This window comes from Ursus arctos, unplaced genomic scaffold (assembly GCF_023065955.2).
Source record: "Ursus arctos isolate Adak ecotype North America unplaced genomic scaffold, UrsArc2.0 scaffold_37, whole genome shotgun sequence".
Classification (NCBI taxonomy): Eukaryota; Metazoa; Chordata; class Mammalia; order Carnivora; family Ursidae; genus Ursus; species Ursus arctos.
Window position 1 is genome coordinate 3,589,352 of NW_026623053.1, and position 26,240 is coordinate 3,615,591.

Here is a 26,240-nt window from a genome sequence, read left to right on the forward strand (position 1 = left end):
AACCAGGTTAGAGATGCCATAGGACCAGCTGCACTCCTTGTGGAATGAGGACAGAGAGCTGGTTTAAAGGGGAGACTTTTGCAAACGAATCTATGCCCTCATTATGACCAGAGTAGCTGCTGTGAGGGTAGTTTCAATCTTGTTGTTGATGGATGAGAACACTATTTCAAAACTGGAGATCCTGTATGACTGCATTCTGCACCACAAATCAAGATGATTTATGATTATGAGAATGAGGTAAATGGCCGCTGAGAAGTATGTGGGTAGTCAGAAGTGACAACAGGTTTCACACAGGCGTTGGGGAAGTGTTCTAAGGAAATCAGGGTCATTTTGCAGAATCAATGGAACTGTAGCCTGGGGTTTGAGGGAACCAAAGCCTTCTTGCTTGGAAAATATCACCCAGGTCTTCACCTAACACCCTCATTGCCTTAAGTGGGGCCGACCCTTCCCACTTCACGGCCACAGATCTTGACCTACCAGTTTCTTTTAGAGCCGCGGCCTTCAGAGACTTGATCCGGACTGTTGAACAGTTAGCTAGAGGGTGACGGGCTCCTCAGTGCGGGTGGAAGATTGGGCAGGCGGCAGCTGTCTCCACTTCTCAAAATCAACTTCACCTATTTGGGGGCATTTTGTGTTTGTCTCCCTCAGGCTCCAGCATGTTTCCAGTTCTGGTAAAGCTGATTCCTAAGGACATAGATCCTCTTGGAGCCCGGGAACAAAGTGGTCAAATTGGGCCAAGAGCCTACGTCGGCAGGAGAGGAATTTCAAGGTGCAGGTCAGCTCTCGAGGCAGTGCCGAGCTAATGCTCTCCTCTCTCTTCCCCGTGGCCCCGCAGCTGGCTCTGCTGACTCAGATGGCGTCCTCCCTAAAGGTCCTAGGCCCTCTCTTGGCCCTGCTGGTTCCCCTCGGCGGCCTGCTCGTCCGCAGCCAGAGCCCATCCTGGAGGGAATTCAGGACACAGCACTACCTGAGCGCAAGCTGGAAATTCAGCGACTACAAATGCGACGAGCTCATGCGGGAGAGAGAAGCTCCCCAAGACAGGGACCACCACGTCTTCATCTATACGTCTTGGCACAAAATCGAGCAGATCTGCCTCAGGAAGTGGAGAGACCGTTCCAGAAATGTGTACGTATGGGCCCAGCATCCCTTCAGAATACTCCGGTGCTACCAGGAGGGTAACGGGAAGAGCTACCGAGGGCACGGCAGCTACAGCTACGTGGAGTTCCACTGCGGCGGGGACGGGCACGTGGACGGCATAGAGGACATCCAGGTGTTAGACATCAAGACATAGAAAGTCTTCCCACACCCCCAGGCTCGAGTAGGGTGTCCAGTGCTGCCCACGTGGGAGCCCCTGCCTCCGTCAACAGCCCTTGTACTCTCTCCTTTGCATGGATGTGCCCGTGTTTTCCGCCTATGTAAGAGTCATGCCTCATCACACGCTTTCCTCCCGTCAAAACCACCTGCACGGTTTCTCTGCGCGAATTCCCTTGTGCGCTCGTTCATCTGATTTGCTCTTGCAGTTTTGTAAGATTAAGCTCTATGGCTTCTCTGTGGCTTCTCTGGTTTACTGAACCAGGGATGTTCCTGACATTCATTCTCCTTATACCGACCCGAGCAGAATGGTCCCCGCTTCCCTAAATAAATGGTATCATGCCAATGTGTATGACATTCATGTATGTTACGTGTTGTGTGATTGGTGCAGGTGTTCCAGGGTGCGTGATGCAGGTTATGCTTGGATATGATGTGTGCAGAGTGTAAGGTTTAAGGTGCGTGTCCTTGGTCTCATTCCTTAAACGTGTCTCTAAGCAAACGCACGCATTTTAGATAGGCGAAGGCAGTATGTTTCCCGAGCAATAATAAACTAAGTAGAAGATAATGGTAGAACTGAGGTTATCTGATATTAATAATTTTCACTAGAAAGAGATACAGAGTGGGATATGGGGCTTTAAAATGGAACCTTCAAGAATGGGTCTAAAGACTTATATTTTGTTGGAGGAAAGAGGAAGTAAATTGCAGAAGGAAAAGTTGAGGACACAAGTAAGTACCGTCCATGAGAATTCGGTTTGCTAAATGGGGAAGAGAGATACAGAGAAAGATAAACCTTGGTTTTCGCCTCGAGCAGGGATGGGGAGCAGGAACGCGAAACATTCAAGTACCTTGTGTTCTTTAGCCTCCTGCACTGTTGAATGACTCCGGTCTTGAAACAGTTGGAGAAAAGTCCAAGGGCGTAACATTTTCAGGTAGGTGGCTGCATTCCTAGTCCCAGATGTCTAGCCCAAGGAGTAGCAAGGAATGTGGGTCGGTCAGCACGTTCCAAGAGCAGCTGCTCTTGCAGCTTTGCAATTTCTCAGTGCACCTGGGGCCGAGCAGACACTGGGAGGTGAGGACCTATAGTGAGTAACCAAAGACACAAGAGGTTAGTGTTGAACCAATAGTTCTGTATCATTAATCAATTTACAGATGAGCAATACTGATTGTTTTTCTCAGTTCATAAAAGCTGCTTCAAAATGTATGGCGTGGGGCACCTGGATGGCTCAGTCTAAGTGTTGACTCTGGATGTTGGCTCAGGTCATGATCTCAGGGTCATGAGATCGAGGCCCACATCCAGCTCTGTCCTGAGCGTGGAGCTGCTTGGGATTCTCTCCCTCTCCCTCTGCCACCTGCCCCCTACTCACACGTGCTGTCTATGTCTCTCTAAAACAATGAAAACAAAACAAACAAACAAATAAAACCAAAATGTAGGGGCATATCTTGTGGTAGCATAGTGTGGGTGCCTATACTTATTTTCCAGAGTGCTCTATTCTGGTCTCCCACAGTAAGTTTTCACAACTACTTCATTCTAAAACCTCTAAAAATTCCTTGTATTAAAGGGTTAAAAGATGGTATGAATACCATAGGGAAGGAAAATGGATTTAAGCACAATGAATAGAATAGATTTGTGGTGCTGCTTGGGTTTTCGCACATCCACTTTCCCCATTTGGGTAGTGAATATTCTTTTCCTTTCAATAACTATCCCTCCCCCACTGGTGTGTGGTATTTGTGAGATTAACCATCGAGGTTTCAAATCCCCTCTACTAAGTTAATTAATGGTCATGGGATTCAAGCTAGGCCAACCAGACTCTTTCCTGTAGGAGACCAGAATGTACTACCCAAAAAGATGGCTCCTTGGCACAAACATGATTTTGGGGTGATCATTTTGATAAACAGAAGACAAGGGAGAAGCTCTGAAAGCAGCCTATAAATTACGTATTTTCCAATAAGGGACATTTATCATCATAGAGAACATCTCTATTCCTAAGGGTGTTTCCCTCTGTCTACTGACAAGATCACGATGACTGTAAATCACCAGAAACTCTTACCAATGGCGAAGGCACAGCCCTAACCCTGCATGACGGACCTTCCCTTTGTTTACCAAGCCTTCCAGGATGGAGCCTGCCTTCCCCACACTCTCCTTCCTTTGCTTTAGCTGAGGATGGTCTGTTCGCCCAAGGTCTCACCACCTCTTTGAGTGACTCTTCCTGATGTGAAGAACAAATCAAAAGTAATGTAGAAAGAAAATTAAATTTCCTTACGACATGCAGCCCACTGACAAACACTTGGGACAGGCAGAGTGACCTTCTTCTAAGAGCTCAGCTGCCTCAATGTTAAATTTGCTAGAGGAAACAGGAAACCTTAGCCTGACATTAGCCCAACCCCCAGGGTCCTGTCAGTCCCCTTTAACATACAAAAATCCCTTTGGACACTTCCTTTATCTCTGCCCCATCCAGGTTATCGGTTAGCAAGCATCCTCCAAGCCCGCGGCCCCCTGATATTCATCTGAAGGGTCTCATGACTCATGCTGTACCAGACAGTAGTAAATGAGCTCATCTGAGCGCCGCTAGGCCTGCAAGGTCCTAAAACTCTTGCCTCCGAATTCCTTGGAGACTTGGGCTATCCCTAACCGCACCCCAACTTCAAAGTGTAGAGTCAGCCAATCCTCACAACCGCACTGCGGCTCTTTCTGCCCACGGGTCCTGTCCCAGGACATTAATAAAATCACCATTTTTGCACCAAAGACGACTCTAGAATTCGTTCTTGACCGTTCGGTCCTGGTCCCCAGCATCCCACATTTCGCACCAATCCCTGCATCACTCCCATGTATACATGACATATCCATGCTAACAAACTTCTGTTGGTTTTTCTCTTGTTAATCTGTCTTATGTTGTAAAGGCCATAGCTGAGAAGGAAGGAGAGAGAAAAAGATTGCTTCTTCCCCTTCACTCTTCTTAGAGTCTGAATCTCGAGCAGTGATGCCAGTGATGTGGGAACAAGGCCAAAGAAAAACTTAAATTTCCGTACGTCCTCCAGTGCATTGACCAGCGCTTGAAACCGCTAGAGGGACATTCCTGTGGGATCTCAGCTGCCTCCATGTTGACAATTTATTAAGGACAAAAGGCCATCTTAGCTCAACATTACCCCAAGCCCCCAGGATCCTGTAAGTCTACCGTCATATACAAAAATTCCTTTGGAATCTTCCTTTGTCTCTTCTCCCCAAGGTATATATTGGCAATCATCCCCCAGGCATATGGCCCACCGGTGTACATCCGAAGGGTCTCGTGACTAGGGTTCAATTAGACAGGAATAAATGACCTTTTCCTAACACTAGCGAGTCCCCTCAAGGTCCTGGAAACTTTCCTTCCAAAGTTCCTTAGAGACTTACCCTCTCCCTAACCCCCTCTCAACTTGAAAGTAGGTCATGGGCCACTCCTCAAGACCCCAGTGCAGCTCTTTCTACCCACGGGTCCTGTCCCCTGCTTTCATAAAACCACCTTTTTACTCCAAACATGTGTCAAGATTTCTTTCTTGGCCATCAGTTTCAAACGCTAACATCTTTCCCACGTCATCTACGTGGAGGGTGATGCACCCCAACACCATGAAAAAGACGGTCCTTCACTAGTTTGCCTACCCCCTTACTCTAGGGAGCTCCTTATCTGGCTCTTCCTCTGTCTCCTTTATCATATCCGTAGGAAACTGGTCAACCATCAGTGTTTCCTTGAGTTCTGTGCGCCACTCCAGCAAAGTAACGGAGCGAGCAAGGGAGTTGGCGGAAGGTCAGATTCATAGCCAGGCAGTCAGAAGCGCAGGGGACCAGCTGGACTTGCAACTGGCAGCTGGACTGGAGGAGTCTTGTGCGTTTGTGGTGTGTTTTCTCCTAAAGAACTGAAATCATGGAGCGTGAAACACTAAAGCCTGAGGGAAGGAAGCACTCAATGGGTATCAGGAAGTCATAATTTCCTCACAACTTCTTTGAGGAAGTTATTGCTTCTTCTTTGTGCCTATAAGTAGACTTGCTCTTCCTGTGTCTGCAGGGACACTGGCTTTAAACAGTGAGTTGGAGAGCGTGGGTCTCATCCACACCGGGCACGAGCAGTGCATCTTCCAAGCACTAGGTTCCCTGTCCTCTGTCCTGGGGCTCGGAACCCTTCCCTGCTGCACGCACGCGGCGCTGACCTACCTGGCAGAGGAACAGCAGACCAAAGCCTCTGAGCCTGGCACTCACTACTGCCTCTGTTCTCAGCGGGAGCCCCAGCAGGAGACCTGGTAAGAGCAGAAGCCTGGGGGCTGGGGAGGGTAGAGCCGTGAAGATGGCCAGAAGGTCCATGTCAAATAGATGGGGGAGAAATATTGCAGGAGGGAGGAGGGAAGAGACTAGGTTCTGGACCAGTAAGTACAGGACAAAGAGAAGAATGGGATCTGCCAGTCGGAGGAACAGTCATCTTACCTCACATTCCTCCTCCCTGAGCTTCGGGTCCTTCAGAGAATTGTGAGACTCAAGTCAGAAAGAAGGTGATGCAAAAAACTAGAAAAGGACCAATGAAATCTTAAAAGGCACACTAAAGGTCTAAATGGTTGTGGGTAATAATTTTGCTCTTATGGCTTCTACTACTATCATTCTCTCATTTTCTTCCCTCTTCCTGCACAGGAGAGATGATGCTGAATCTTCTGGGACCCTTTCCTCTCCTCCTGTTGCTGCTGGGATCATGGGGGCCGGTGCATCCACTTGGTGCTTGGGCTCAACCCCGCACCAGGGCCCAATGGTTTCAAATTCAGCATATAAGTGGAGGTCCTGTCCAATGCAACGATGCAATGGGTCGTGTCAATAATAATAATCAGCGCTGTAAACCTCAGAACACCTTTTTGCACACCAACTTCCAAAACGTGGCTGCTACCTGTCGTTTGCCCACCAGGCCCTGCAGGAATGGTCAGAATAACTGTCACCGGAGTGCAAATCGTATCGGCATGACCTTCTGCAATCTCACTGGAGGGAGATTCCCCAACTGCCGCTACAGCACCACTCCCCAGAACCAGTTCTACACTGTTGCCTGCAACCCTCCTCAGCCGGGGGACCCTCCCTATCCTCTGGTTCCTGTCCACTTAGATTAGACTAAGGTTTCCATTACTTCCTCTCTCACTCGCTGCAGGCTCTCTCATGATCTCTTCTGCCTTTCTTCTCCTTTGTTGACTTCCATGGTTCCCATAGAAGAAAGAAGGAGGGGAGTGGGAGAATTACAGGGCCAAGGTGCGAGATCAGAGTTGGGGATGAAAACAAATAGGATTCTTTTCTGCTCTGGAGCTCTGCGTGTTTTGAAGGAAGGCACTAGGGAAGAGGCAAAGAAAGACCCAGGCCCCCTATTGTTAACCTTGGAACTTCTGCCAAGCTTTGTTGCACTGTGTTCACAGCAATAAAATCACTTTCTGCTGCATCGTAATGACCTTGAGTGTGTGTGTTTCGGATCCCTTGCACGTCGTTGCCGGCCTGGGGCCATCTACATTGCATTTGTCGACATTCTCAGGGGAACTAGTTGGGCCCAGGTGACCTTTGAGGTTATTCAGCAACCCAAGGCTCCTGCCACTTGCCCTTCAGGGTGTCTCTGGAACTTAGGAGCAAGAAAGTTCATCAGTCCTTCAAACTCTGCTCAAGGCTTTTACACATTTCCCTTGAAAAAATGGTCTCTGTTTATTTGGCGGTGGCACGGAGAGCTCGCGGAGTGTGCATAGTACGTTCACACACGGTTCTAACCCTGACAACCCGGGGATCTGCTAAATAGGTCTGGGCTCCCCAGTGAATGCACAGGGTATAGCCGGGGGTCTCTCAAGATTCTGTGCTCAGGATTCACTCTGTCTCCCTCTGCCTCTCCCCTCCCCCAAATAAATATATAAATCTTTTTAAAAATTGAACTACCATAGGATCCAGCAATCCCACTTCTGGGTGTTTATACAAAGGAATTCAAGTCAAGATCTCAAAGAGATATCCACGCCCCTACGTTCATTGCAGCATCGTTCACAGTAGCAAGATAGGGAAATAACCAAAAAGACCATCAACAGAAAGAAATCTTTTTTTTTTTAAGTTGTATTTATTTAAGTCACCTCTACACCCAATGTGGAGTATGAACTCATACCCCACAATCAAGAGTCTCATACTCTTCCGACTTAGCCAGCCAGGTGCCCCCAGAAATGAAGGAATTGTTAAATTTCAGTGGCAGGTTAGTGAAAAGAAAGATGTTAATTTTTTCCCCTGTGAAAATTAATAAAAGGAAACCTGGTTTAGAATGGCTGTGGCGGCCAGCAGGGGGCGCGCTCGTGCCCTACGACTCTCACCAATTACAGCTCCAACAGGAAAGGACTACTTTGCAAGGCAAACTGCTCCACTAGCCCCGCAGAAGATGGGCTTCTCCACTCTGCTCCTGAACAGTCCAGCCGGTTTAGACCGTCACAACCCAGCCAAGCAAAGCTACTACACTTCCAGCTCCCAGGCTGGGCACTTTCTGTTTACGACAGCCTTCTAAACTTCTTCCTTTCCCCTAGAAAAAAGTGCTCTTCTCTTTTGTTCAGGCACATGCCTATAGTTTTGCTGTAGCTTGCTTGTCCCTGGTTACAATTCTCTGCTATTCCTGAATAAGCCCATTTTTGCTGGTAAAATAACTGGTAGATTTTTATTTATTTATTTTTTTTTTACTTTTTAATGATTTTTTATTATATTATGTTAGTCACCATACAGTACATCCCCGTGGTAGATTTATTTTTTGAAGTTAACAGTCCATCCCAGTCCATGACCCTGTAAATTCCATCCACGGAGTCCTTGGGAGACCATGGATTCCAGGTTGAGACACCCTAAGACATTATCGTCATCTGCATGAGGAAATGCATCACCGATGTGGTTTTGAGAAGCCGTTGTCCCAAAACACTGAAAAAATTGAATGACGGTGAACAAAAGGCAATATCAAGGAATTAGTAGAAAGGAGTTAAAGTCAAGGAAAATGTTTACAGAAAGAATATAATTAACACATGATTTTAAATGGATATTCAAGGGATACTATCTCTTTAGGAACTCAAATGAGAAGCCGCAACCCAAGCGGCTTCTGTTACAGAAGCTGGTAGACGGGCTCGAGGAAGCACACCGACTGAACGGCTCTCAGAAGCAATGGTTACCGGACTTGCCCGGGCTGCTTTGGTGCTTGATTCCTGTGGATATGAAGGGATATGTTCCCACAGGTCAGTCTAGGGTGCTTCCTAACGGCTTCATTTCAGAGACGCCTGAGAGCTTATGGCTTAGCTCACGATTGAATGTATGGGTATGGATGCTTTGGTATCACAATAATTTTTCTTCCATATCAAAAGTGGAATATCACACTTCTTTGAGAAACACTGGATTAACTGGTTAAAACTGGCAATGACTGGGGTAGAACAACGTGATGATGATATTGTCAACAATTCAGATCAACATTAACCCTTGATTGTTTAACAAACTACTTTTACATGCATTGCTTCCTACATTCTCAACATTCCTCACTGAAGTCCTATACTATTCTGTAAAACAGGGTGCCTTGGAAACCTGTGGCTCTGTCTCTGAGCTTGTCCCTTCACCTGTCAGCCCTCCTAGCTTCTCCCGCTGCCTCTCTCTGCATTCACTGAGTCACTACCTGATTCAGGTCTTCAGGGGTCACGTGAACTTGTTAGGAAGGGCTGTGCATATACGGCCACGGGACGGCCATCTTGATTTTTCTCCCACTCGCCTTTCAAGTCGTCCAGACCCAGGTGCCCAGCATTCCTGTGTTTCTACTTTCCTTTTTAATCCCAAATTGCTAGACAGTAGTTGGGTTTACACAGTGTGATCTGAGACAACCTGTAGAGAGCAAAATGGAGTCTCTCAAGTCAAGTGGGACCCTGTGTCAAGCAGGGGCCTGTGTCAAGCCATGACAAGTAGTTCAAGGTACGGCAGCTAGGAGTTATTCCCTGGGACCAGTGTCAGCTGACACCCCAGAACTGAGAAGGAGCAGAACCAGAGGAGATCTGCAGGGGCCTGAAACTGATTCAATCCCTTTAGAAAGGGGAGGACTTGGGCAGCAAACTGTCAGACTCTTCAGACCTTAATCCTCTATGTCGGACCACTTAAAAAGCCCCCGATGGCTCTGCCCCATTGATCTCCAAACAGAACCGAGATCCTTCCGTGCTTGAACATAAGAAGTGAGTGCCCAGAGCTGACCCAGATCTGACCGCGGCCTTATCTCAACTGTGCGCCCACAGACTGATTTCAAGTTTGGTCGTTAACTTACTACACCCTCTGTTATCTGCGTGGTTCTGTGGTTTGTCTGGTGTCCTGCTCTGTGTGCTGCGTAAGAAGCCAAGTGACTGACATGGTGAAATGTCATCGAGTTTGGAATGCTGAACCTGCTTATAACTGTGCTTTAACTTTGCTCTATGATTGACTAAAGCTGGCGTTGTGGAAAGACACAACTAATGTGACCCCTTCATAGCAGGCTCATGACACAACCGCCCTTCAGTCCTTCAGCCTATGATGCCCTGATATTCAGGAATTCTTGGCTTGAGCTGGGCTTTGAGGAGCACCAGAGTTTTATACAGAATCACCAACGAGTTTCTATAAATGCCAGTATTTCTCCATCTAATCCTGATGACTAGTTCCCATTCAAGGAGAGAATCAGGAGACTAGACGCCAGGATGCATTGCTTCCAATACACGTTTGAAGAGAAGTTCTGGGTGTAAACTGAACATTCGGACTAAAACAGAAAAGAACAATTTCCCTTGCCCCCCCCCCCCCCCCCCCCGTGAAGGTTAAGTGAGACGGAGTCACGTACGGGGCATCTGATGGCGCAGCTGGTAGAGCAGGTGACTCCTGATCTTAGGGTCATGAGTTCGAACCCCACGTTGAGGGTAGAGTTTACTCCAAAACAAAAATAAATAAAGTTCACTTATGTCAATGCGTTTAAAACGGAGTAGGGAGCCACGGAATGGGAGAAGATATTTGCGAATGACACTGCATATAAAAGACTGGTATCCAAGATCTACAAAGAACTTCTCAAACTCGATACACAAGAAACAAATAAACAAATCATAAAATGGGCGGAAGATATGAACAGACACTTTTCTAATGAAGACATACAACTGGCTAACAGACACATGAAAAAATGTTCAAAATCCTTAGCCATCAGGGAAATTCAAATAGAAACCACACTAAGATACCACCTTACGCCAGTTAGAATGGCAAAAATTGACAAGGCAGGAAACAGCAATTGCTGGAGAGGATGTGGAGAAAGGGGATCCCTCCTACATTGTTGGTGGGAATGCAGGTTGGTGCAGCCACTCTGGAAAACAGTGTGGAGGTCCCTTAAAAAGTTAAAAATGGAGCTACCCTATGATCCAGCCATTGCACTACTGGGTGTTTACCCCAAAGATACAGACGTAGGGAAGAGAAGGGCCATATGCACCCCAATGTTCATAGCAGCAATGTCCACAATAGCTAAATCGTGGAAGGAGCTGAGATGCCCTTCAACAGATGACTGGATTAAGAAGCTGTGGTCCATATATACAATGGAATATTACTCAGCTATCAGAAAGAACGAGTTCTCAACATTTGCTGCAACATGGACGGCACTGGAGGAGATAATGCTAAGTGAAGTAAGTCAAGCAGAGAAGGAAAATTATCATACGGTTTCACTCATTTATGGAACATAAGAAGTAGGAAGATCAGTAGGAGAAGAAAGGGAAGAAGAAAGGGGGGGTAAACAGAAGGGGGAATGAACCATGAGAGACTATGGACTCTGGGAAACAAACTGAGGGCTTCAGAGGGGAGGGGGGTGGGGGAATGGGATAGACCGGTGATGGGTAGTAAGGAGGGCACGTATTGCATGGTGCACTGGGTGTTATATGCAAGTAATGAATTATGGAACTTTACATCAAAAACTAGGGATGGTGACTAACATAATATAATAAAAAAAAATTAAAAAAAGAAGTCCTCAAACATTAATAAAGAATGGAACTAAAAAACTAACTAACTAACTAACTAAATAAATAAAATAAAATAAAAAATAAAATGGAGCAGGGAGGTGATTGAGGAGGCGGCCCTTCCGCACACTCTCACTGGGTGGAGTCAGGATTCTGAACTGGGCCAAACCATAAAGACTCTAACGACTGCGGAACCCCCGCAACTTGCTGCAGTAGCTACGGGACTTTGCGCAGCGATCCCCGCAGCAACCAGTGATGTGCAGACCAGATTAGTTTTCTGCCACCAACACAGTCAAACTTCTCTGTAAACAATGTGTAGAAGCATTCCCCTTGGGGCGCCTGGGTGGCTCACGCAGTTAAGGGTCTGCCTTAACTGGGATGGAGCCCCAAGTCTTGCTCCCTTCTCAGTGGTTTGTCTGCTTTTCCCTCTACCCCTCCCCTAGTCAGACTGGCTCTCTCTCCCTTTGTCTAAAATAAATAAATACTTTTAAAAAAAGATAAAAGAAAAGCATTCCTCTTTTCTTTTCCTTACAAGTTTTGGTGTACACGTTCTAGTTTCTTTTATTATCTCTGTAATAAAAAGAGGTTGAGAAAAGAAAAACAAACCAAAGTTTAAGACCATATATCTCCGATATATTGGAGATATTCAGAAAAACTGAGTAAAATGGCCAAAAATGACTCAAGCCACCACCTTGAATACCATCTTCAGCTAAAGAAAAAGGAAAGATATTGGAATGGGGGTGGGGAGGCCAATTATGGGAGGTTACCAGGAAAAGCCCAGCAAACAATGGTAGGGTTTGTTAGACATATTTAAGTCAGTGCCTTCCCCATTGATAAGAGTTTCTTTCTTTCTTTTTTAAAGATTTTATTTATTTATTTGACAGAGAGAGAGACAGCCAGAGAGAGAGAACACAAGCAGGGGGAGTGGGAGAAGAAGAAGCAGGCTCCCAGCAGAGCAGGGAGCCCAATATGGGGCTCGATCCCATAACGCTGGGATCACGCCCTGAGATGAAGGCAGACGCTTAAGGACTGAGCCACCCAGGCGCCCCATGACTTTCTTTCCCTTTCTTTCTTTCTTTCTTTCTTTCTTTCTTTCTTTCTTTCTTTCTTTCTTTCTTTCTTTCTTTCTTTCTTTCTCTTTCTTTCTTTCTTTCTTTCTTTCTTTCTTTCTTTCTTTCCTTGGTAAGAGTTTCTTCTGATTTGTAGACTCATCCTCCTCTTTCTGGCACTAAGAGGGAGATACACTTCCAGTAGAAATTTCCTTTATAAATGTAAATGTTCCTCTAAGGAGGCTAACTTCCGCTCTGGTTTAGAGCTTCTCCTGTGTTTCTGGTTTCTTCAAATTCATCCTTTTGCCCGAGAGGTAACATTTGCAGTGGCAAACTCTGCTCTCCTTCCTGCCTCTCCGATACTAAGGTGGCCCAGGGAGAGACTCACCCAAGGTGGCTTGGCTAGAAGCAGCTGTTGAAGAAATGGGCTGATGGAAACACGTTCAGCTTCTCACTTTATCCACACCCTGCGCCTTTGACAACACACTCTCCCCTCTCCATGAAGATTCCACAGTCCACAGCTCCAGAGCTGGGTCGTTGTGTTTTTTGTTTTTTCCACTGAAGTTCTCATAGAGCATAGCCTAGCCGGCTGGGCACTTGTCCCGGAAGTTTTTCAGAAGGTGAATTTAGGGGCTAGAGTTGACCATCTCCTGGTAAGTTCACATTACCCTTCTCCAGTGTGACCCCTCCCAGGGCCTTAACTTTCCTCTGTACCCAGCAGTGAGTCTTTGATGTAGGACACCTTTGCTCTGGGCTATTCTCAGAGTGAACTTTAGGTGTTCTGGATGAGAAGACACAGAAACAGGTTCACGTAGGAGGGCTGTCCCCCACCCCCGGGCTCCTAATCAGTTGGAGTGCTGGGCCTCTCACTACTCTTCCCTTCTTCACCGCCGCAGACCGCCCGGCTCTCTGCTCTTCAGGTCCACATACGGATTTCCTCGACCAGTGACATCTGAGTGTTGGATCTGAACGGGGTGAGTTCAAATCAGGGTTGGTGCTGAGGATGCTAGAGGGGAAAGGCCCAGAAACACTGGAAGGGGCCTCACTGAATTTCTACATGGAAGGGTTAAGACTGGAAAGTGATCCAATCTGTAAGAAGCAAAGACCTGAATTCAACAGAGGATTAATCCCAGTGATACAGTCTCTCCCCACAACCCCTCCACCCCTACTCCCACTTCCTTCCCCATCTTCACAAGCATAATACATTGAAGCAGCTTGAATCCTGGTCTTCTATCCTGGTTAGGACCTTTGGGTGAGGTATAGGGTGGCCCAGGTGTGAATGTGCCTATCTGTCTTCTGTGCCTGACTGAGCACTTGACATGATAGAGGACGAAAAAATTTCCTTCTATCCTTCCAGATTCTTCCAGCAAGTTTTAGATTAAAGTTGACACAAGACAGATTTAATAGGAGGAAAAAGGCAAAGATTTTTTGTGCTCACAGAGGCCCAACAATGAAGTTGAGGTCCCAAAGAAGTGACCGAGGCAGGCAGTTTTCATACATTTTAAACAATGAGACAATAGATTCGTGAGGAATTGACAGGACAGAGAAAACAAATGTCTGGGTGTTTTAATTAGTAAGGAATTCCAAGCAGAATCTGGGCTGAAGTAGTAGATAAAAAAAAGCAAGAAAGTTTGTTTATACAGCTTTCCTGGCTTCAAAATCCCTATCCCTGTGGGTGCCTGGTCACATCAGTTACTGGAACAGGCGACTCTTCTTTTTTTTAAAATAATATTTTTTATTATATTATGTTAGTCACCATACAGTACATCCCTAGTTTTTGATGTAAGGCTTGATGATTCATTAGTTGCATATGACACCCAGTGCACCATGCAATACGTGCCCTCCTTACTACCCATCACCAGCCTATCCCATTCCCCCACCCCCCTCCCGTCTGAGGCCCTCAGTTTGTTTCTCAGAGTCCATAGTCTCTTGTGGTTCATTCCCCCTTCTGTTTACCCCCTCTTTCTTCTTCCCTTTCTTCTCCTACCAATCTTCCTATTTCTTATGTTCCATAAATGAGTGAAACCATATGATAATTGTCTTTCTCTGCTTGACTTATTTCACTTAGCATTATTTCCTCCAGTCCGTCCATGTTGCAGCAAATGTTGGAACAGGTGACTCTTGATATCAGGTTTATGAGTTCAAGCCCCATGTTGGTCATAGAGCTTACTTAAAAAATAAAAAAACCCCTATCTCTGGTGATAAGAATGTCTTTTATTTCTTAGTGCAGGGCGGGTATCATTCATAAGACAGACTCAATTTCTGCTTTTGGGGGACAGAAGAGGGTCTCAGTGCCCTCGCACTGGCTGTTTTCCAAGTAGCTTCAATTCAACATAATAAATATGCCACTGGGACACCTTTTGGGGCGGCCTATCCTGGGTCCCTACAACATTCTCAGAAGTGCTCTCACTTACATCTCTCATTAGATGGTCACGGGTCCATGAGGCAGATATTCTCAGGCCCGTTTGTGAACACAGTGCTCAGAGAGCTGAGAACCAGGTTAGAGATGCCATAGGACCAGCTGCACTTCTTGTGGAATGAGGACAGAGACCTGGTTTAAGGGGAGACTTTTGCAAACAGATCTATGCCCTCATTATGACCAGAGTAGCTGCTGTGAGGGTAGTTTCAATCTTGTTGTTGATGGATGAGAACACTATTTCAAAACTGGAGATCCTGTATGACTGCACTCTGCACCAAAAATCAAGATGATTTATGATTATGAGAATGAGGTAAATGGCCGCTGAGAAGCATGTGGGTAGTCAGAAGTGACAACAGGTTTCACACAGGCTTTGGGGAAGTGTTCTAAGGAAATCAGGGTCAGATAAACACCATTTTGCAGAATCAATGGAACTGTAGCCTGGGGTTTGAGGAAACCAAAGCCTTCTTGCTTGGAAAATATCACCCAGGTCTTCACCTAACACCCTCATTCCCTTACGTGGGGCCAACCCTTTCCACTTCACGGCCGCAGAGCTTGACCTACCAGTTTCTTTTAGAGCCGCGGCCTTCGGAGACTTGATCCGGACTGTTGAACAGTTAGCTAGAGGGTGACGGGCTCCTCAGTGCGGGTGGAAGATTGGGCAGGCGGCAGCTGTCTCCACTTCTCAAAATCAACTTCACCTATTTGGGGGCATTTTGTGTTTGTCTCCCTCAGGCTCCAGCATGTTTCCAGTTCTGGTAAAGCTGATTCCTAAGGACATAGATCCTCTTGGAGCCCGGGAACAAAGTGGTCAAATTGGGCCAAGAGCCTACGTCGGCAGGAGAGGAATTTCAAGGTGCAGGTCAGCTCTCGAGGCAGTGCCGAGCTAATGCTCTCCTCTCTCTTCCCCGTGGCCCCGCAGCTGGCTCTGCTGACTCAGATGGCGTCCTCCCTAAAGGTCCTAGGCCCTCTCTTGGCCCTGCTGGTTCCCCTCGGCGGCCTGCTCGTCCGCAGCCAGAGCCCATCCTGGAGGGAATTCAGGACACAGCACTACCTGAGCGCAAGCTGGAAATTCAGCGACTACAAATGCGACGAGCTCATGCGGGAGAGAGAAGCTCCCCAAGACAGGGACCACCACGTCTTCATCTATACGTCTTGGCACAAAATCGAGCAGATCTGCCTCAGGAAGTGGAGAGACCGTTCCAGAAATGTGTACGTATGGGCCCAGCATCCCTTCAGAATACTCCGGTGCTACCAGGAGGGTAACGGGAAGAGCTACCGAGGGCACGGCAGCTACAGCTACGTGGAGTTCCACTGCGGCGGGGACGGGCACGTGGACGGCATAGAGGACATCCAGGTGTTAGACATCAAGACATAGAAAGTCTTCCCACACCCCCAGGCTCGAGTAGGGTGTCCAGTGCTGCCCACGTGGGAGCCCCTGCCTCCGTCAACAGCCCTTGTACTCTCTCCTTTGCATGGATGTGCCCGTGTTTTCCGCCTACGTAAGAGTCATGCCTCATCACACGCTTTCCTCCCGTCAAAACCACCTGCACGGTTTCTCTGCGCGAATTCCCTTGTGCGCTCGTTCATCTGATTTGCTCTCTCAGTTTTGTAAGATTAAGCTCTATGGCTTCTCTGTGGCTTCTCTGGTTTACTGAACCAGGGATGTTCCTGACATTCATTCTCCTTATACCGACCCGAGCAGAATGGTCCCCGCTTCCCTAAATAAATGGTATCATGCCAATGTGTATGACATTCATGTATGTTACGTGTTGTGTGATTGGTGCAGGTGTTCCAGGGTGCGTGATGCAGGTTATGCTTGGATATGATGTGTGCGGAATGTAAGGTTTAAGGTGCGTGTCCTTGGTCTCCTTCCTTAAACGTGTCTCTAGGCAAACGCACGCATTTCAGATAGGCGAAGGCAGTATGTTTCCCGAGGAATAATAAACTAAGTAGAAGATAAAGGTAGAACTGACGTTATCTGATATTAATAATTTTCACTAGGCAGAGATACAGAGTGGGATATGGGACTTTAAACTGGAACCTTCAAGAATGGGTCTAAAGACTTATATTTTGTTGGAGGAAAGAGGAAGTAAATTGCAGAAGGAAAAGTTGAGGACACAAGTAAGTAACGTCCATGAGAATTCGGTTTGCTAAATGGGGAAGAGAGATACAGAGAAAGATAAACCTTGGCTTTCGCCTCGAGCAGGGATGGGGAGCAGGAACGCGAAACATTCAAGTACCTTGTGTTCTTTAGCCTCCTGCACTGTTGAATGACTCCGGTCTTGAAACAGTTGGAGAAAAGTCCAAGGGCGTAACATTTTCAGGTAGGTGGCTGCATTCCTAGTCCCAGATGTCTAGCCCAATGAGTAGCAAGGAATGTGGGTCGGTCAGCACGTTCCAAGAGCAGCTGCTCAGCTTTGCAATTTCTCAGTGCACCTGGGGCCGAGCAGACACTGGGGGGTGAGGACCTATAGTGAGTAACCAAAGACACAAGAGGTTAGTGTTGAACCAATAGTTCTGTATCATTAATCAATTTACAGATGAGCAATACTGATTGTTTTTCTCAGTTCATAAAAGCTGCTTCAAAATGTATGGCGTGGGGCACCTGGATGGCTCAGTCTAAGTGTTGACTCTGGATGTTGGCTCAGGTCATGATCTCAGGGTCATGAGATCGAGGCCCACATCCAGTTCTGTCCTGAGCGTGGAGCTGCTTGGGATTCTCTCCCTCTCCCTCTGCCACCTGCCCCCTACTCACACGTGCTGTCTATCTCTATCTACAACAATGAAAACAAAACAAACAAACAAATAAAACCAAAATGTAGGGGCATATCTTGTGGTAGCATAGTGTGGGTGCCTATACTTATTTTCCAGAGTGCTCTATTCTGGTCTCCCACAGTAAGTTTTCACAACTACTTCATTCTAAAAGCTCTAAAAATTCCTTGTATTAAAGGGTTAAAAGATGGTATGAATACCATAGGGAAGGAAAATGGATTTAAGCACAATGAATAGAATAGATTTGTGGTGCTGCTTGGGTTTTCGCACATCCATTTTCCCCATTTGGATAGCGACTGATCTGTTACTTTCAGGAACTATGCCTCCCCCACTGGTGTGTAGTATTTGTGGGATTAACCATCAAGGGTTCAAATCCCCTCTACTAAGTTAATTATGGTCATGGGATTCAAGCTAGGCCAACCAGACTCTTTCCTGTAGGAGACCAGAATGTACTACCCAAAAAGATGGCTCCTTGGCACAAACATGATTTTGGGGTGATCATTTTGATAAACAGAAGACAAGGGAGAAGCTCTGAAAGCAGCCTATAAATTACGTAGTTACCAGTAAGGGACATTTATCATCATAGAGAACATCTCTATTCCTAAGGGTGTTTCCCTCTGTCTACTGACAAGATCACGATGACTGTAAATCACCAGAAACTCTTACCAATGGCGAAGGCACAGCCCTAACCCTGCATGACGGACCTTCCCTTTGTTTACCGAGCCTTCCAGGATGGAGCCTGCCTTCCCCACACTCTTCTTCCTTTGTTTTAGCTGAGGATGGTCTGTTCGCCCAAGGTCTCACCATCTCTTTGAGTGACTCTTCCTGATGTGAAGAACAAATCAAAAGTAATGTAGAAAGAAAATTAAATTTCCTTACGACGTGCAGCCCACTGACAAACACTTGGGACAGGCAGAGTGACTTTCTTCTAAGAGCTCGGCTGCCTCAATGTTAAATCTTGCTAGAGGAAACAGGAAACCTTAGCCTGACATTAGCCCAACCCCCAGGGTCCTGTCAGTCCCCTTTAACATACAAAAATCCCTTTGGACACTCCGAATTCCTTGGAGACTTGGGCTATCCCTAACCGCACCCCAACTTCAAAGTGTAGAGTCAGCCAATCCTCACAGCCGCACTGCGGCTCTTTCTGCCCACGGGTCCTGTCCCAGGACATTAATAAAATCACCATTTTTGCACCAAAGACGACTCACGAATTCGTTCTTGACCGTTCGGTCCTGGTCCCCAGCATCCCACATTTCACACCAATCCCTGCATCACTCCCATGTATACATGAGATATCCATGCTAACAAACTTCTGTTGGTTTTTCTCTTGTTAATCTGTCTTATGTTGTAAAGGCCATAGCTGAGAAGGAAGGAGAGAGAAAAAGATTGCTTCTTCCTCTTCGCTCTTCTTAGAGTCTGGATCTCTAGCAGTGATGCCAGTGATGTGGGAACAAGGCCAAAGAAAAACTTAAATGTCCGTACGTCCTCCAGTGCATTGACCAGCGCTTGAAACCGCTAGAGGGACATTCCTGTGGGATCTCAGCTGCCTCCATGTTGACAATTTGTTAAGGACAAAAGGCAATCTTAGCTCAACATTACCCCAAGCCCCCAGGATCCTGTAAGTTGACCATCATATACAAAAATTCCTTTGGAATCTTCCTTTGTCTCTTCTCCCCAAGGTATATATTGGCAATCATCCCCCAGGCATATGGCCCACCGGTGTACATCCGAAGGGTCTCGTGACTAGGGTTCGATTAGACAGGAATAAATGACCTTTTCCTAACACTAGCGAGTCCCCTCAAGGTCCTGGAAACTTTCCTTCCAGAGTTCCTTAGAGACTTACCCTCTCCCTAACCCCCTCTCAACTTGAAAGTAGGTCATGGGCCACTCCTCATGACCCCAGTGCATCTCTCTCTACCCACGGGTCCTGTCCCTGCTTTCATAAAACCACCTTTTTGCACCAAACATGTGTCAAGATTTCTTTCTTGGCCATCAGTTTCAAACGCTAACATCTTTCCTACGTCATCTACGTGGAGGGTGATGCACCCCAACACCAAGAAGAAAGACGGTCCTTCACTAGTTTGCCTACCCCCTTACCCTAGGGAGCTCCTTATCTGGCTCTTCCTCTGTCTCCTTTATCATATCCGTAGGAAACTGGTCAACCATCAGTGTTTCCTTGAGTTCTGTGCGCCACTCCAGCAAAGTAACGGAGCGGGAAAGGGAGTTGGCGGAAGGTCAGATTCATAGCCAGGCAGTCAGAAGCGCAGGGGCCCAGCTGGACTTGCAATTGGCAGCTGGACTGGAGGAGTCTTGTGCGTTTGTGGTGTGTTTTCTCCTAAAGAACTGAAATCATGGAGCGTGAAACACTAAAGCCTGAGGGAAGGAAGCACTCAATGGGTATCAGGAAGTCATAATTTCCTCACAACTTCTTTGAGGAAGTTATCGCTTCTTCTTTGTGCCTATAAGTAGACTTGATCTTCCTGTGTCTGCAGGGACACTGGCTTTAAACAGTGAGTTGGAGAGCGTGGGTCTCATCCACACCGGGCACAAGCAGTGCATCTTCCAAGCACTAGGTTCCCTGTCCTCTGTCCTGGGGCTCGGAACCCTTCCCTGCTGCACGCACGCGGCGCTGGCCTACCTGGCAGAGGAACAGCAGACCAAAGCCTCTGAGCCTGGCACTCACTACTGCCTCTGTTCTCAGCGGGAGCCCCAGCAGGAGACCTGGTAAGAGCGGAAGCTTGGGGGCTGGGGAGGGTAGAGCCGTGAAGATGGCCAGAAGGTCCATGTCAAATAGATGGGGGAGAAATATTGCAGGAGGGAGGAGGGAAGAGACGAGGTTCTGGACCAGTAAGCACAGGACAAAGAGAAGAATGGGATCTGCCAGTCGGAGGAACAGTCATCTCACCTCACATTCCTCCTCCCTGAGCTTCGGGTCCTTCAGAGAATTGTGAGACTCAAGTCAAAAAGAAGATGATGCAAAAAACTAGAAAAGGACCAATGAAATCTTAAAAGGCACACTAAAGGTCTAAATGGTTGTGGGTAATAATTTTGCTCTTATGGCTTCTACTACTATCATTCTCTCATTTTCTTCCCTCTTCCTGCACAGGAGAGATGATGCTGAATCTTCTGGGAACCTTTCCTCTCCTCCTGTTGCTGCTGGGATCATGGGGGCTGGTGGATCCACTTGGTGCTTGGGCTCAACCCCGCACCAGGGCCCAATGGTTTGCAATTCAGCATATAAGTAGAGGTCCTGTCCAATGCAACAATGCAATGCGTCGTGTCAATAATAATAATCAGCGCTGTAAACCTCAGAACACCTTTTTGCACACCACCTTCCGGAACGTGGCTGCTACCTGTCGTTTGCCCACCAGGCCCTGCAGGAATGGTCAGAATAACTGTCACCGGAGTGCGCGTCCTATCGGCATGACCTTCTGCAATCTCACTAGAGGGAGATTCCCCAACTGCCGCTACAGGACCACTCGCCAGAACCGGTTCTACACTGTCGCCTGCAACCGTCCTCAGCCGGGGGACCCTCCCTATCCTCTGGTTCCTGTCCACTTAGATTAGACTAAGGTTTCCATTACTTCCTCTCTCACTCGCTGCAGGCTCTCTCATGATCTCTTCTGCCTTTCTTCTCCTTTGTTGACTTCCATGGTTCCCATAGAAGAAAGAAGGAGGGGAGTGGGAGAATTACAGGGCCAAGATGTGAGATCAGAGTTGGGGATGAAAACAAATAGGATTCTTTTCTGCTCTGGAGCTCTGCGTGTTTTGAAGGAAGGCACTAGGGAAGAGGCAAAGAAAGACCCAGGCCCCCTATTGTTAACCTTGGAACTTCTGCCAAGCTTTGTTGCACTGTGTTCACAGCAATAAAATCACTTTCTGCTGCATCGTAATGACCTTGAGTGTGTGTGTTTCGGATCCCTTGCACGTCGTTGCCGGCCTGGGGCCATCTACATTGCATTTGTCGACATTCTCAGGGGAACTAGTTGGGCCCAGGTGACCTTTGAGGTTATTCAGCAACCCAAGGCTCCTGCCACTTGCCCTTCAGGGTGTCTCTGGAACTTAGGAGCAAGAAAGTTCATCAGTCCTTCAAACTCTGCTCAAGGCTTTTACACATTTCCCTTGAAAAAATGGTCTCTGTTTATTTGGCGGTGGCACGGAGAGCTCGCGGAGTGTGCATAGTACGTTCACACACGGTTCTAACCCTGACAACCCGGGGATCTGCTAAATAGGTCTGGGCTCCCCAGTGAATGCACAGGGTATAGCCGGGGGTCTCTCAAGATTCTGTGCTCAGGATTCACTCTGTCTCCCTCTGCCTCTCCCCTCCCCCAAATAAATATATAAATCTTTTTAAAAATTGAACTACCATAGGATCCAGCAATCCCACTTCTGGGTGTTTATACAAAGGAATTCAAGTCAAGATGTCAAAGAGATATCCACGCCCCTACGTTCATTGCAGCATCGTTCACAGTAGCAAGATAGGGAAATAACCAAAAAGACCATCAACAGAAAGAAATCTTTTTTTTTTAAGTTGTATTTATTTAAGTCACCTCTACACCCAATGTGGAGTATGAACTCATACCCCACAATCAAGAGTCTCATACTCTTCCGACTGAGCCAGCCAGGTGCCCCCAGAAATGAAGGAATTGTTAAATTTCAGTGACAGGTTAGTGAAAAGAAAGATGTTAATTTTTTCCCCTGTGAAAATTAATAAAAGGAAACCTGGTTTAGAATGGCTGTGGCGGCCAGCAGGGGGCGCGCTCGTGCCCTACCACTCTCACCCATTACAGCTCCAACAGGAAAGGACTACTTTGCAAGGCAAACTGCTCCACTAGCCCCGCAGAAGATGGGCTTCTCCACTCTGCTCCTGAACAGTCCAGCCGGTTTAGACCGTCACAACCCAGCCAAGCAAAGCTACTACACTTCCAGCTCCCAGGCTGGGCACTTTCTGTTTACGACAGCCTTCTAAACTTCTTCCTTTCCCCTAGAAAAAAGTGCTCTTCTCTTTTGTTCAGGCACATGCCTATAGTTTTGCTGTAGCTTGCTTGTCCCTGGTTACAATTCTTTGCTATTCCTGAATAAGCCCATTTTTGCTGGTAAAATAACTGGTAGATTTTTTTAATTTATTTATTTTTTACTTTTTAATGATTTTTTATTATATTATGTTAGTCACCATACAGTACATCCCCGTGGTAGATTTATTTTTTGAAGTTAACAGCCCATCCCAGTCCTGACCCTGTAAATTCCATCCACGGAGTCCTTGGGAGACCATGGATTCCAGGTTGAGACACCCTAAGACATTATCGTCATCTGCATGAGGAAATGCATCACCGATGTGGTTTTGAGAAGCCGTTGTCCCAAAACTCTGAAAAAATTGAATGACGGTGAACAAAAGGCAATATCAAGGAATTAGTAGAAAGGAGTTAAAGTCAAGGAAAATGTTTACAGAAAGAATATAATTAACACATGATTTTAAATGGGTATTCAAGGGATACTATCTCTTTAGGAACTCAAATGAGAAGCCGCAACCCAAGCGGCTTCTGTTACAGAAGCTGGTAGACGGGCTCGAGGAAGCACACCGACTGAACGGCTCTCAGAAGCAATGGTTACCGGACTTGCCCGGGCTGCTTTGGTGCCTGATTCCTGCGGATATGAAGGGATATGTTCCCACAGGTCAGTCTAGGGTGCTTCCTAACGGCTTCATTTCAGAGACGCCTGAGAGCTTATGGCTTAGCTCACGATTGAATGTATGGATATGGATGCTTTGGTTTCACAATAATTTTTTTCCATATCAAAAGTGGAATATCACACTTCTTTCAGAAACACTGGATTAACTGGTTAAAACTGGCAATGACTGGGGTAGAACAGCGTGATGATGATATTGTCAACAATTCAGATCAACATTAACCCTTGATTGTTTAACAAACTACTTTTACATGCATTGCTTCCTACATTCTCAACATTCCTCACTGAAGTCCTATACTATTCTGTAAAACAGGGTGCCTTGGAAACCTGTGGCTCTGTCTCTGAGCTTGTCCCTTCACCTGTCAGCCCTCCTAGCTTCTCCCGCTGCCTCTCTCTGCATTCACTGAGTCACTACCTGATTCAGGTCTTCAGGGGTCACGTGAACTTGTTAGGAAGGGCTGTGCATATACGGCCACGGGACGGCCATCTTGATTTTTCTCCCACTCGCCTTTCAAGTCGTCCAGACCCAGGTGCCCAGCATTCCTGTGTTTCTACTTTCCTTTTTAATCCCAAATTGCTAGACAGTAGTTGGGTTTACACAGTGTGATCTGAGACAACCTGTAGAGAGCAAAATGGAGTCTCTCAAGTCAAGTGGGACCCTGTGTCAAGCAGGGGCCTGTGTCAAGCCATGACAAGCAGTTCAAGGTACGGCAGCTAGGAGATATTCCCTGGGACCAGTGTCAGCTGACACCCCAGAACTGAGAAGGAACAGAACCAGAGGAGATCTGCAGGGGCCTGAAACCGATTCAATCCCTTTAGAAAGGGGAGGACTTGGGCAGCAAACTGTCAGACTCTTCAGACCTTAACCCTCTATGTTGGACCACTTAAAAAGCCAACTGCCCCCGATTGGCTCTGCCCCATTGATCTCCAAGCAGAACTGAGATCCTTCCGTGCTTGAACATAAGAAGTGAGTGCCCAGAGCTGACCCAGATCTGACCGCGGCCTTATCTCAACTGTGCGCCCACAGACTGATTTCAAGTTTGGTCGTTAACTTACTACACCCTCTGTTATCTGCGTGGTTCTGTGGTTTGTCTGGTGTCCTGCTCTGTGTGCTGCGTAAGAAGCCAAGTGACTGACATGGTGAAATGTCATCGAGTTTGGAATCCTGAACCTGCTTATAACTGTGCTTTAACTTTGCTCTATGATTGACTAAAGCTGGCGTTGTGGAAAGACAACATCATAGCAGGCTCACGACACCACCGCCCTTCAGTCCATCAGCCTATGATGCCCTGATATTCAGGAATTCTTGGCTAGAGCTGGGCTTTGAGGAGCACCAGAGTTTTGTACAGAATCACCAACGAGTTTCTATAAATGCCAGTATTTCTCCATCTAATCCTGATGACTAGCTCCCATTCAAGGAGAGAATCAGGAGACTAGACGCCATGATGCATTGCTTCCAATACATGTTTGAAGAGAAGTTCTGGGTGTAAACTGAACATTCGGACTAAAAAACAAAAGATCAATCCCCCCCCCCCCCCCCCGTGAAAGGTTAAGTGAGACAGAGTCACGTACGGGGCATCTGATGGCGCAGCTGGTAGAGCGGGTCACTCCTGACCTTAGGGTCATGAGTTCGAACCCCACGTTGAGGGTAGAGTTTACTGCAAAAGAAAAATAAATAAAGTCACTTATGTCCAGAGGGTTTAAAATGGAGCAAGGAGTCACGGAATGGGAGAAGATATTTGCGAATGACACTACATATAAAAGACTGGTATTCAAGATCTACAAAGAACTTCTCAAACTCGATACACAAGAAACAAATAAACAAATCATAAAATGGGCAGAAGATATGAACAGACACTTTTCTAATAAAGACATACAAATGGCTAACAGACTCATGAAAAAATGTTCAAAATCATTAGCCATCAGGGAAATTCAAATAGAAACCACACTAAGATACCACCTTACGCCAGTTAGAATGGCAAAAATTAACAAGGCAGGAAACAGCAATTACTGGAGAAGATGTGGAGAAAGGGGATCCCTCCTACATTGTTGGTGGGAATGCAGGTTGGTGCAGCCACTCTGGAAAACAGTGTGGGGTCCCTTAAAAAGTTAAAAATGGAGCTACCCTATGATCCAGCCATTGCACTACTGGGTGTTTACCCCAAAGATACAGACGTAGTAAAGAGAAGGGCCATATGCACACCAATGTTCATAGCAGCAATGTCCACAATAGCTAAATCGCGGAAGGAGCCGAGATGCCCTTCAACAGATGACTGGATTAAGAAGCTGTGGTCCATATATACAACGGAATATTACTCAGCTATCAGAAAGAACGATTTCTCAACATTTGCTGCAACATGGACAGCACTGGAGGAGATAATGCTAAGTGAAATAAGTCAAGCAGAGAAAGACAATTATCATATGGTTTCACTCATTTATGGAACATAAGAAATAGCAGGAAGATCGGTAGAAGAAGAAAGGGAAGAAGGAAGGCGGGTAATCAGAAGGGGGAATGAACCATGAGAGACTGTGGACTCTGGGAAACAAACTGAGGGCTTCAGAGGGGAGGGGGGTGGGGGAATGGGACAGGCCGGTGATGGGTATTAAGGAGGGCACATATCGCATGGTGCACTGGGTGTTATACGCAAGTAATGAATCATGGAACTTTACATCAGAAACCAGGGATGTACTGTATGGTGACTAACATAATACAATAAAATATTAAAAAAAAAAGTCCTCAAACATTAATAAAGAATGGAACTAAAAGACTAAATAAATAAATAAAATAAAAAATAAAATGGAGCATGGAGACGATTGAGGAGGTGGCCCTTCCGCACACCCTCACTGGGTGGAGTCAGGATTCTGAACTGGGCCAAACCAAAAAGACCCTAACGACTGCGGAACCCCCGAACTTGCTGCCGTAACTACTGGCCTTTGCGCAGCGATCCCCGCAGCAACCAGTGATGTGCAGGCCAGATTAGTTTTCTGCCACCAACACAGTCAAACTTCTCTGTAAACAAGGTGTAGAAGCATTC

At 46.7% G+C, this 26,240-nt stretch overlaps 2 protein-coding genes across 2 annotated transcripts; both read left to right on the forward strand.

Annotated features, from left to right (window-relative positions):
* The first annotated feature begins 853 nt into the window (after window positions 1–853).
* Window positions 854–1,384, forward strand: LOC125283484 (epididymal secretory protein E3-beta-like). The gene has a single exon (XM_048225354.2). The coding sequence runs from the start codon at window positions 854–856 to the stop codon at window positions 1,289–1,291; it is 438 nt and encodes a 145-aa protein (XP_048081311.1). The 3' UTR covers window positions 1,292–1,384.
* A 14,212-nt stretch (window positions 1,385–15,596) lies between these two features.
* On the forward strand, window positions 15,597–16,331 carry LOC125282607 (epididymal secretory protein E3-beta-like). The gene has a single exon (XM_048217815.2). It carries the CDS (start codon window positions 15,635–15,637, stop codon window positions 16,121–16,123), a length of 489 nt encoding a protein of 162 aa, XP_048073772.2. The 5' UTR covers window positions 15,597–15,634; the 3' UTR covers window positions 16,124–16,331.
* Window positions 16,332–26,240: the final 9,909 nt, after the last annotated feature.